Raw genomic sequence first — 13434 nt, forward strand, 5'->3', positions numbered from 1 at the left:
CTCTTTCAGGTGCAAGCTTGTGGTTCCCACTGAAGAAAACGGAGCAGGATGCTGTTGTAGATGCCGTCTGCCAGATATAGCAGTCAGAGGTGTTAATGTGATAACATTTTAATCAGGTATCAAAGCTAATTCTCTGTCTTTTCTCAAACACAGCTGATGTGTAAAACATTCGTTTCATAATCACCTTTCTGACAAACCGAGGTCTGTTGTGAGAACAGTTTAACAGTTCCCGCTCTGTTTCATGCTGTCCACAAAAAAAATCGTAGCAATCTTAGTCAAGAAGCACTTATTGTGATGATAAAAGTGATAAACTTCATACTCAAACCCTCACAACTCGTTTTGAAAGAGTGGTATATGCATCTTCAGTATTTCATTCTCCAGCACATGCACACTTGTGAAAAGCAAGGATATTTTCAGACTCTCAAACTGGCTTTTCTATGGTGTATCCTAGCTAAATTCGTGGTTTTAGGACATTAAGCCAAGCATGACCAGCTGAGTGACCAACACATAATGGCATGCATTTATAGACAGTACTGGAGAAGAATTATATAACAAGCGGTCAGGATACAGCAACGGAATTCCATTTACTTCTGCATTCTGACCTGTCTGAGGTCACTTTCTGTGTTCGGTCAGGAACTTACAGTAATTATTGAAAGACAAGGAAGGATATTTGTCAGAAAGGGAGATAGAAAAGAAGCGAACCCAGAGTTACCGCAGCACAGATCGACCTGGATATCTCTCTGTAATTTTAGTTTAGTTTAAAAATTAACTTGTTTAAAACTTCAACAAAAAAAAACCCCACATGGTGTAATTGTGGTCTTGAGATGTTGGCCTAATTCCTGCAGGTGCATAAAAATGGTTCACACAGGAGGAACACCACAGCTATCTTAAGCATGTTTTCTGAACGTATTACCATTACATCCTGACCTGGATCATATTATCAAAACCTTAACGTTCATGAACGTTCAGGAGCCACCTTTCTCAAAATGTGTGTGAAATATAGAAACGCAAATGCAAAACGTTGTTTGGGTGCTGCAAAATGATTAAATAGAGACTAGCATTCTCATATGTTGTATTAGTGAGAAAGAGAGAGAGCGAGAGAAACCACACACTTCCAGCTAGTTGATTTCAGGGTTTCCTGTCTCATGCTTTGCCACTCTAGCAGAAGTGCAGAACTTGTGTGTTCCTTCTCAGACATTACTCAAACAAACACATGCACGTAAACTGTGTTATTTATCACTTAAACAGAAAAAAAAAAATGACAGAAGAACTTGCATATTGGTCTGCCTATATAAAATGTAATGAAAACGTAATGCTTTATAATATAATTTAAGATAGCTATAAGCTACCAAAATACAATTTGGGTTGCAAAGACGAACTAGTGATAAATTGGTGACAGTCATTTTTATTAGTAGTATTTTATTTTATATCAAGCCCATTGAAGGTGACTGAAATGTTCTTATCACGTCGCCTGTTTCAAGGGGCGGAGACAAAGGTTCCGCTCGTTCCCGTGAGTGCGTGGCGTGCCGAGCGGAGCGCGCAGGTAGCGGACTAGCGCTTGAGTAGCGCGCTGTGTGATTTGATACGGCGACTTCTGCTGCAGGTGCTTTGCTTTTTGCCGGACAGTGAAACAGCGAGACTGAGGTAAAGTAATCCGGATTGCTCTAGTTGTATTTAAAAAAGTTGCAGCGATCAAAATAGATGAGTGAAGTTTGACAGTTGCAGCACACTTGCGCCGGTTTACTGACGCTTGTTCGAACTTTTCATTTCTTGTCTCGTCTTGTAAGTTTAGTACGTTTATGTTCATGATACTGAACTCTTGATTCAAAAACTGTTGGGTGTAGAGTGCTTGAATATGTGAAATTAGTAAGTGTGCGAACGTACTGTGCGAAATTAACCTTAAATATTAATGTTAGTCAAGACAGTGATTGAAGAGCAGACAATGTCTAACGCTGGTAATATTGAAAAGTCCAATACTTTTTAAAATATCTTTTAAATAGCTATGATGTAAAATACAAAGTTTACTTCCACTTTTATAGTGCTGCTATTGTTCTCATATTAGGATTATTCTTTATATGGTAATATTAAAGAATTGTAAAAAGCGGATATACATCACTTACATATATAAACTACACAGATATATATAGTCAAATCCATATATATGTTGTCAAATTCATTGGTAATGTCAGATAACTTCGATAGAAATGTATGTAATGGATTACAATTAACCAAAAATTATGCAGCTTGTTAATAGTACGCACACAATTACTGTATATAATACCAGTTAAAGAAAAAAAAAAAACATTTAAGCAAAACATTGACAGGTAAAGAGTTAATATATATATATATATATATATATATATATATATATATATATATATATATATATATATATATATATATATATATATTCACTTTATTTTGCTATTCTCACTTGCATAAATGAACCATAGTGTCCTACAACTGCTAAAAATATCCAAAATTATATCTGGTGTCTGAGCACACACTCACTAGGGAATATACATCATGTAAATATGTAGCCTACTGCATAAGCTCTTTTTCACTGCAGTTTCTAATTTCCCTATTTTTAACAATATAACGTTATCTTAATAACAGCTCTTAAATTATATGCAAAATTGTCCAAACTGTTTTGTTTTGTTTTACTTATACATACTCTGTGTCCATTTGTAAATCAACGCAGTCCTTCCAGAAACATATATTCCTAAGGTGTGAAAACACTGGGCCTCAGCAGAAAAGCACACAACACAATGAGAACATATATCGAGGGAATGAGACTAAAGCTCAGTGTTTATTCATAAAACAACTTCCCGTCACAGCAGTCAAATCAGCTTTCACTCTTTAAAAGGCTTTTTTGTTTTTCTGTCTTCCTTGTAATGGTTGGATTGATCTAGTCATGTTTGCATGAACCCTGAGGCCTGTGCTTTGAGTTTAAGGGAAAACAGGAGATCGGTTTTCAACAGGCATTTAGGAATTTATCATTTCTTCACATGTTTTTAGTTTTGTTATCCTGACATTAAAGATTATTACAGAGTCTGACAGAGTATAACTTAAATGCAAATCTGAGAGCGTTACTGACAGCGTTAACGATTATTTAATCATTTTAAATTATGAATGATGATATTTGAATTTCACCGTCAATTTCAATGAATTTTTCGGTTTCTGGTTCGTGCCTCTTTTGCTTTATGAAAAAATATATATTTTGATATATGAAATATTAACTCACTTTAGCTGAAGTATCTATCGAATGTATTCGGCGTATATTCTATCTATTCTTTCTGTTTTATACTAAAATTAAGTCCGTTTAATCCACAACAACAAAACAGAAAAGCTCTTTCCTTCACAAACGTCACTAATTTTGCGTCATTGAAAAGAGAGCAGATAGTGATTCTGTAACACTTAGTCAGGGAATAAATTATGTTTCCAATTATCATATGTGGTTCAATTTGCACTTCATTTCATGTGAAGTTGTTGCTTCATTTGGTCTCCTCCGTGCCCATCTGCAGTACGACAGGAGCACAGTTTAGGGAAAGATAACTGAGCGCTGTGGAACTGACAGAGTACATTAACATGACTGACAGATCAGCTCTCACATCTAATCGCTGCTCATCTGAGAAATGGTTTTTCATAAGGCCAGAGGGGAGAGGGAGGAATCAGACGACTTCAAATCCATGTCTCAGAGTGTGGCTCAGTGTAATCTAGAGGTGACAAATTGAAATGGATGACATCGAAAACTATGTCGGAGTAGGACACCGCAAACACAAAAAAGCACAAAACACATAGATGACCTAAAACAGCGACGTATAATATAAGGTCAAAAACACTACATGAGATTGAACAGATTTTTTTATGAAAGTTTAGTTTCACATTTATTTTTAATGTTTCATTGTGGAATTTGAGGAATTTAAAAGTCTTTTTTACTTTGTGTATATAATAAAAAGCGTTTAGTTTATACAAGCTAACCTGTTTTAATCATGCATAAAAATGTTTTGGTATATCCGTAATACTGTAGCGGTTGAACATAAAATTAAGTCTGTCAATGATGATTTTTGTCTTTTATGACTCGTCCCTCAATGTTCTGGAACGTTCCAGGAAGCACTAAAATATCACAAAATATTACAGAAGCCTCTAGAACAGTGGTTCCCAACCTTTTCTTGTTTGAGGCACCCTTGGAAAGCCTTTCAAAAGTTCCCGGCACCCTTATAAGGAAATAGATATTTAAAATCTCCGTAGCTTTTTTATTATTATTTATTTATTTGTTTCATTTCAAGAGTTTGCATGCAACAACACCTTATACCTAGTCCTAGATGATATGAGAATACTGTTTACACTGATTCTGCCTTAATAAAAAAATTTTGTTGAAATTTTGGCGGCACCCTCAAAAGATCTCACGGCACCCCTTAGTGCCGCGGCACACCGGTTGGGAACCACTGCTCTAGAATGTTCCCATCCATCAAAAAGCATGCAAATACAGTATGAATAAGTGTGAAGGAATGTGTCTAGGTATATAGGTAATTTAATCTAAGAGGCATGATTAGATACGCATGAATTTATTTTTAGCATTTAAAGCTAATATGCTTGAGATAATAAAGTTATCAATGCCTCTATTTACAGGAAATAAAGTGAGAGTTACCGTACAATGCTAGCTGCAGATTATCGTTAGAAGTTAAAATAAAATTGCCCACAGTCTTGTGTGATGAAAGAACCTGAGCCGAATGTGCTGAATGCAAACATATAGCAAAAACTTCTCATTATTAACACAACTGAGTTTTTGATATCATGCGTCATGCATATGTGTTTCTTAAAAAAGCGCAGAACTGAAAATAGATTATGTGAAGTGTCAAAGAGGGGAGTGATGAATGCGTCAGAAAAATAAAATGCAACTACTAAACTACTTAAAAAAGGTACCTTCAAGGTCGCCATGCAATAATTAAGTAGTAATATGTACCATTTAGGGCTAAATTAGATTACAAAAAAGTTCATATTTTATTTTAATATTTTGGTACCTTATAATTGTGTTGCTCTGGTCTTAAAGAGTGGACTCCTTTGTCAAATAAGGAGCATTTATCAGTATATTTTTTGAAACTTCAAAAGAACGTTAAAACGTTCAAAAGAAAGTTAAACAATTCACACACTGTTGACCGGGGCTGTTGAGTTTTAGAAAATGAGTCCATTAAAAGTACCAGATCAACGGTCCATATTACTTGTGAGAGAGCAGCAGATTATATGATTATGAGTTGACAATGGTTTTCATTTTGGCCCCACAAAGTAAGTGTACGACCTAGAAGACTTGATTAACCTGTGTTCAACTAAGAGTTAAAAGTTGATAAAGGGTTAATGATTTGTGTTTTCTTCAGAGTTCCTCTTATAGGGAGCCAAAGCCACATTTCTTGTTTAACCATGTGTTTTCTTTTGTACGGTCGCCATCTCGAATGGAGGATGGGCAAGGACATGCATCATACTGTAGTAATTAAATATAATTTAATCTGCATTTCCTCCTCTGCTGTTTGTTCAGCTCTCCTTCCTCCTGATCCTGCTGAAAATGATCCTGATTACCAGCATCTCTTCCTTTCCTCTTCACTCTGAAAAGCCCAATTCAGAGGAGATCAGAGAGGAGCTTTAAACTTCTTGGCCAATCCGCTTAAAATGATCAACCAATTTGCTTAAAAACATTATCTTGAAGAATACCTCCCATGCACTCATTGCAAAGATAATGGGGGAGTTTTGTGTTTGTGATAGAAAGGGTTTGTTCTCTGGAAGAAAAGCTCAAAAAGCCTGAAGAATCTGTAAATAATGACTCGTCTGTCTGTTTCCAACTCGAGAGGTATCCAACTTTAAAAGACCTGGAGAATACAATAGGGCACAGTCATGTAGGCTACATTTGTGGTCATCCATTCATTTTAGTTTGCAGTTTTTCACCTGTCCATGTCTTTTCTTTAGTTGGAGCTGTGATGGCCTTCTGAAATGTGCTAAACAAGTGTCAACATCCTCTGATCACAGGATTTGTATTATAGTAAGTTGCGACCTCTTCATTCACAATTATGTGTTAATAAAACTATTTATTAAATAAAGTGGCCTTTTTTGAACCAATCTATTCCCCTTTTACATTGCATACTGCCACTAACCAGCTAGCCACAGCTGCATGCTTCTGCTTAGCTAGAACGTCAGCAGGAGTTTGACTTCTTTGGTTTTTCATAAGCCTGAGGTTCACACATTTACTCTGTATTTTTCTACCCTTTATCAGCTTCGTTTCTCCAACCTCTAATCGTTCTCTGTCTCCCCTGTTTATGGCAGTTTGTAGAGCCCTCCCCTCCGTTCAACTTCTCAGCATCTGACCATGGAGGCCAGAGGAAAGTATGACTTCAATGGCACAGCAGAAGATGAGCTCAGCTTCCGGAAAGGAGACATTCTGAAGGTGCGTTCTGAAGAGTAATGCACTCTAATGCACAAAAGTCTAAAGGCTTTCAAAGGCCACTTGGTGCACGATTTGCACTGACCACAACATGAAAAGTGTTGCAGATGCTAGCGAAAAATGGAACAGTGTATAGAGGAAATAGCAAAAACAAGTATTTATAAGACCAGGATGCTCCATGACTGATAAGAAAATGAAGCATTCAAGATGTTTTCATCCAAGTTAGGTTTTTAAACATAAATGTTTAACTATCAAACCAGTGGGGTGAAAGTTATGCTATATACTATGGATTAAAAAAAAACGTTGAAACATTTTCAATAATCAAAATAAAAATGATTTAATAATATTATGATAAAAATTGTATACGATAAAAAGTTAAAATTACAAAATAAAAAGTCATAATTATGCTAAAAGTCATTTAAATGTGATAATTGCTACTTTTTATCATATAATAACCACATAATAATTGTCTAATCATTTGGACTATTTAACTTTTTCTTAAAAATAATTTTTAAGTCAATTTTATTTTTATTTATTTATTTTTTTTTTTATGTTACACTTGACTATTTAATCTCACAATTATGATTTACCATTTTTGAGGACTCAAGAAATCGGTCTTTATTAATTTGAACAAATATTACTCTAAACAGATCCTGGGATCTCAAGACGACTGGTTCAAGGCAGAGCTGCATGGTCATGAGGGCTATATACCTAAAAACTATGTTGACATGCAAAATCTGAGGTGAGATTATACTTGGGATATTAATGTTTGCTTTTTACCACATACAAAAAAAACTGTGAGCATGTACAATCTTAAAAATAACGGTTCTTTATTGGCGTCAATGGTTCTATGAAGAACTTTGAACATGGAACCTTTCAAATGCAGAAAAGGTTCTTTATAGTCAAAAAAGGTTAATTAGATTTTTTTAAATGTTGATCAATATGGCCAAAAAAACAAAAATTCTATTGCACCACTGCAAACAGCCTTTTGAAATTTTTATTTTTATAAATGTAAATTTTAATTTAAATTTTCTACAGCTGGTTCAAAGAGAATGCCAGTCGTGGCTCGGCTGAGGAGATGCTCATGTCCCGAGAAGTGGGTGCTTTCCTGATCCGTGGTAGCCAGAGTTCCCCTGGAGACTTCTCCATTTCAGTCAGGTAACAAAATGAGGAGAGAATAGAATCTGTGGATTTATATTAAGATTTAGATTTTCCCTGTGTGTTTGCTTAAAGGCATAATTTTTCCCAAATAGGAAATTCTATGATTGCTTACCCACCTTCACATCCTTCCAAACCTGTATGACTTTTTCAATATAATGGAAGTCAGTCATTGCCAAAAACATTTGGTCGCCAATATCTTTCAAAATAATCTTCTTTTGTGCTCTGCAGAAAATAAAAAAATATAAAAGCAAAAAATCGAGATAAGGTCCCAGTCCTGTTAGGTTGGTGTTAGTATTTCAGCTAGCGCGTGAAGGTCACTCTAAATTGCTGTGCATCTGTAATCCCACAAATTGTCATGTCAGTCTTTTTTAAGATATGAGGATGAAAGATCCTCATTGACTAGAGCCTCACACCTGAGCCATCTCGGTCCACACACACTGAATCTGGCCTATGGAAACACTCCATCAATAATGCATCAATAACATCCATCTTATTACAGCAGTCAGACAGTCCATTTGTTTCAGCCATCCTCTCATAAATCACCTGTACAGTGGGTCCAAACTAAATAGAGAGAGAGAGAGAGAGAGAGAGAGAGAGAGAGAGAGAGAGAGAGAGGGTGAGCGAGGGTTCCCTCTAGTGTAGAAAGGGAGTTGTGCAGCCTTTGTTGTTTGCAGTTTATTGCTAGACATTAATACATCTTGAGGGCTGGTAATAAAACTATATACTATACATATATAGAGAGAGACAGAGAGAGAGAGAGAGAGAGAGAGAGAGAGAAGATAAACCTCTCTCATACAGTTTGTAACTAAGATTGAAGATAGATTTTTCTCATGTTATTTGTGTGTTAAGGTTTTTTGGGTTTTTTTTGCTACGTCACCAAAATTATTCCATTGCATAAGTATTCATACCCCTATCGGGGACTGCTGAAATTTAGCTCAGAGGCATTCCGATTGCTTGTAGATGTTACTACACTTAGGGTGAAGTGAACCTGTGGCAAATTCAATTGAATGGGTTTGATTTGAAAAGGTCTAAGAGACTATAATGCATATCAGAGCAAAAAAACATGCATTGAGGTCAAAAGGAACTGCCTGAAAAGCTGAGAACATGTTTGAGCCAACGGTGGTGTGTCAAGACTCGATCCTCTTCTCAGTTAAGACACATGAAAAGACACTTGGAATTTTCAAAAAAGTACCTAAAGAACTTCAGACTGCGAGAAACAAGATTCTCTCAAAAGACTCATCAGAGTAGAAGGAACACTCAGTGCAGCAAAATATAGACATAGCCTTGAAGGAAACCCAGTCCAGAGATTCAGAAGCTCAGACTGGGCAGAAGGTTCGCTTTCCAACAGGACAATGACTTTAAACACATAGTAAGAGTGGCTTATAGACAACTCTATATATGTCCTTGAGTGGCCCAGCCACAGCCTGAGATTGAACCCAGTCGAATATTTCTGGAGAAACGTAAACATGTGCATCTGCCCCCATCCAACTTGACAGAGCTTGAGCGGTGAAGAGGCGAGGAGAAGAGTGGCATATAATTGACAAATTGCAGATGAGCAAAGCAAACAAAAATACTTGAGACCGTTAAGATTCAGGTAAATATTTAGTTTAGGGGTATGAATACTTATGCAATTAATTGAGTTTGGGTTTTATTTTTAATACATTTTTAAATTTTTAATAAAAAAAAGTTAAAAACTTTTGTTAGTTTTTTTGCTGTACAGTTGTGGTCTATGGAGAGTAGATTGATGTAACAAAATGTGAAAAAAATATGTTGGAATGGTTACTTTGCAAATGTAATGGGTTACAGATTACAAGTTACCTTATTCAAAATGTAATGAGTAGTGTAACTTTTCAATTACATTATTACATTGAATACTTTTTGATTACTTTTTTAAAATTTCTAATATTTTGAACTGTTAATCATTTTTTAAACATTTAAATTAGGCCGGGTTAACCTTACAGTAGCTCTGTTAATGCACATCTTTATTTTTAGATAACAACTGGCTGGATGTACAATATCCTGCTTATTACATGGCTTCTTACCACAAAAGTAAATAATTAGAGATGATCTGAATTTAAATACTTGAACACAAAGCTTCTATGAAGAAAGCAGTTGCTAGCAAGTGGCAAGTTCAAACTAAATGGACATTTAAGGGATGTGGTGCAGACACACCACTTTTTTTACACAACATGTTACCACATAAACAATGAAGTACTTACAGTTTTATTATAATCCATTACAGTGTACAAAACAAAACAGCAGCAGCTGTGTTTGTATGAATCGAGAGAGCCAGTCCACGATATAAGGATGAGAGAATTGTACACATAATTAAATTTAACATTTTGTTAGCTAACCAAACGCAAAGCATATGTACCTTCGAATGTCACAACTGACCAGTCAGAATCAAGCATTTCACAGAGCCGTGTAATAATTTAATTTAAAGCACAGCCACCACAAAATTAATCTTAACACCTAACATTATTAACATGATACTGGTTTTGAAATCAAATCTTGGCATAGTAATGACAAGAAACACTGGCATCTAACAATGCCATGGAGAAAAAAAACGATTCATCTTAAAAAAATAAAGCAAATGCTGTTAACCAAAATAGGAAATAAAACAGTTCGAATCGAATCGAATAGGCATGTGTTCTAAACTCCAGAAACATTGGTATCTCAATTTTGTGTGTGTGAGAGAATTGAGATGTAATCTCCATTTTCAGTAACGGTAATTACACATTTTTTTTTCCTCTGCAACTAACTAATTACAGTTACAATAATTTTGTAATCAAATACTGTAATTATGTTACATGTAACTACTTACTCCACAGCATATATATATTTATATATCAGTCATTCCATGTCAACAGTATTCTCACTTTTATTTATTTATCTCTCTTATGTCAGACACGAGTATGATGTACAGCATTTTAAAGTTATGAAGGATAAATCGTGCCAGTACTACCTGTGGACGGAGAAGTTTAACTCTCTAAACAAGCTTGTGGACTTCTACAAGACCACCTCCATATCCAAGCAGAGGGAGATCTTCCTTAGGGACGGAAGTGGGAATGAGCCACGAGCGCCTCCACCTGTAAATAATCTCTGCATTTAAATCAGTACATACAGTTTGCTGTTAATCTTCTAAGTTAAGGTTTATACTTAATCTCCATGAAAGTACACTTAATCATTAAACTTTCTTTTTACTGTCCTGGAACTCATTTATCTGCTGATTTCTCTTTTTTTAAGAGACAGCTTATGTAAGGAAAAAGGAAGACGCTGTGAAAAAGACTTCTATTTCAAATTGAATATTTGGCAATGCATTATGAGCAGATTCTGTCAAACATGGCTTTTAAATGTGTATGAAGCTGAAAGTATGTGGGCAGGAGATAAATAAAGTCAATAAATCGTCCTTATTCTCAGTTAAGGAGTCAACCAGAAGTTCGGCCTTCCCCAGGTGGTGGTTATGGCGGTCCCCCAACCTCATCACAACACCGCAGCACATCAGATCAAACTCAAAACCAGAAGGTATGAGCATGTCAACAGTCAAACTGAAACCTATTTGTGAAAAAGAAAAAAAACCTTATTGAAAAGCTTTCATATTGAAGTGCATTAGCCACTGTTCCAATCAACCAACCGACTGTTTCTACTGTTGTATTTTATTTAAATAAAAACTGTGCTTTATTCTCAGAGTAAGAGAGGAAGTCTTGAGGAGAAGGCTAACACTGTGGGACACCAAGGGAGGAGCAGCCCAGCCCCTCGGCGAATCTCTGAAACTTTGCCTGCTCAGGTATGACACAGAAATTCTCATGGGCTGTAAAGAGTGTCTTCAAATTCAGTTTTTTTCAGATGATGTGTGTACTATGCTTGCGATGTTAAAATACTTTACTACTCTGTTTTATTGTGCGTTTAAGTCACATTGGAGAAGTTGATCACACATGAGCATCATCGCAAAGTGGTATTTACGAATGGGAAAGTCTGAATAGTTTTAAACCAGAATCTCTGTGTTGAAGGTATGTCAGTGTGAAAACATGTCGGATGTAATGGAGGCAGCCAAAAATGATAGATATGCAGTGTTTGTAATGACAATAAATTTGTTTAAATCCACTCAATTATTAATTGATCTGTTCTTGTCATTTACAATAACACTAAGTTGCATCTACAAAATATGATGGTCTAAAAATAAATTAAAAAATATATATATATAAATTTAATAAATAAAATTACAATAGAATATATAACAGTCCAGTTTACAGAAGCTTCATAAATTGAATAAAAACTGATAAAAACTCACATCTTTTAGCAATACCTGACCTCATCAAAAAAAAAAAAAAAAATTACTCTCACTTCTCCTCCCCTTGTTTATTCCTTCCCTTTCTGGTTTGTACTAATTTGAACACTGCCTGTGACTGGGTGTTACAAGCACTTACTCTGTCTGTTTGTCTCTCAAAAAAATGAATCGCTGTTGTACTCTCAATTGTAAGTCGCTTTGGATAGAAGCGTCTGCAAAATGACTAAATGTAAATGAAAATGTAAAAAGCAAAAACACATTGATGCATAATCTCTATTCATTATTTTTTAGTTCTAGATTTAAAAATTTTTTTGCACCAACCAAAGTGACTTGAATGCACCTGACATGATACTTACAGCTTGCCATCTCATAAATATGAGCATCCAGAGTGGACTTGAATGAACCAACTCAGGGCATGAGTTTGTGGGCAGGACTATCTGTATGTCCAGCCAATAGAATGTGAGGGCTGTTCGAGAAACTTGTTTGCAATTTGTTTTGCAATTCCCTCTCATGACGCACTGAAATTACACACTGTGCCTTTAAATGGCTATGCATGGTTATTTATTTAATGGTGTTTATTGGTAGTTATACATTAGTAAAACTGGCAAAAAAGCAAATTTTACTTTCATATCCTCAGTATTGAAAATGATTCAGGAACCAGCCGTTTAGGAACAATAAGGAACAAAGTTCATAAGAATATCAGTACCTTTTATTACACTGACGCTTCACTGTTTGTGTGTTTTAGAGGCCAACCATACAGGTGAGAGCAATGTATGACTTCACAGCAGAGGAAGATGACGAGTTGGGCTTCAGTTTCGGTGAAATCATTGAAGTACTGGACCATTCTGATGCATCGTGGTGGCAAGGTCGATTGCGAGGCCGGACTGGTCTTTTCCCTGCTAATTACACAGAACCGATGTGATCTGAGGTGTGGAATCACTAAGAGTCAAATCCATCAATCGCTTACCAAATGCCTGTCAATAATGTATGGACTGATTGATTATTTGAAATTACTTTTATAAAACTGGCTACAGAACTGTGGAGGAGAAGTGAGAAAAAAAGACTTTGCTGCCCTTTCATATGTGTAATTTTTTATACATACTTTTTATGGTACGAAGAAAGAACTATACCATTTCTCTTATGTGTCAATTTTTTTTAATGACTAGACATTTCTCTTATATGAATTGATGAATAATACAGTACATAGTCCTTAGAGTGACCCCTCAGTACGTGTTTATATTTTAAGATGTTCAGTAGGACACACTAACACAAGATACAGTGTTACAGTAAGCAATGTTTTATGTTACTGTACCCATTTTTGTATTAAGAAGAGACTTTTTAACAAATCTGATTTGTCAAAATAGGCACCGGCAGGAGAGGTATGATAATTGTTTTATTGTACAAGATGGAAAATACAGATGGCAAATATGGTAATAACAGCAGACTTGAATAAATCTTTCTGCTTTCAAATATCAAGTGATATTTTCAAAGAGATCATTTAATCGCTGTCATGTTATTTCAACTTTATTTTATTTTACGCGTTCCAACAGAGGAA

At 35.5% G+C, this 13434-nt stretch overlaps 1 protein-coding gene across 1 annotated transcript; it reads left to right on the plus strand.

Moving 5' to 3' along the window:
• Positions 1-1489: 1489 nt before the first annotated feature.
• Positions 1490-13355, plus strand: grap2a (GRB2 related adaptor protein 2a). The gene is made up of 9 exons (XM_043234873.1): positions 1490-1644; positions 5959-6031; positions 6313-6433; positions 7081-7172; positions 7469-7588; positions 10499-10682; positions 11012-11116; positions 11280-11378; positions 12625-13355. Exons 3-9 carry the CDS (start codon positions 6356-6358, stop codon positions 12799-12801), a joined length of 855 nt encoding a protein of 284 aa, XP_043090808.1. The 5' UTR covers positions 1490-1644; positions 5959-6031; positions 6313-6355; the 3' UTR covers positions 12802-13355.
• The last annotated feature ends 79 nt before the right edge of the window (positions 13356-13434 follow it).

The sequence above is a fragment of the Puntigrus tetrazona genome, chromosome 3 (genome assembly GCF_018831695.1).
Source record: "Puntigrus tetrazona isolate hp1 chromosome 3, ASM1883169v1, whole genome shotgun sequence".
Classification (NCBI taxonomy): domain Eukaryota; kingdom Metazoa; phylum Chordata; class Actinopteri; order Cypriniformes; family Cyprinidae; genus Puntigrus; species Puntigrus tetrazona.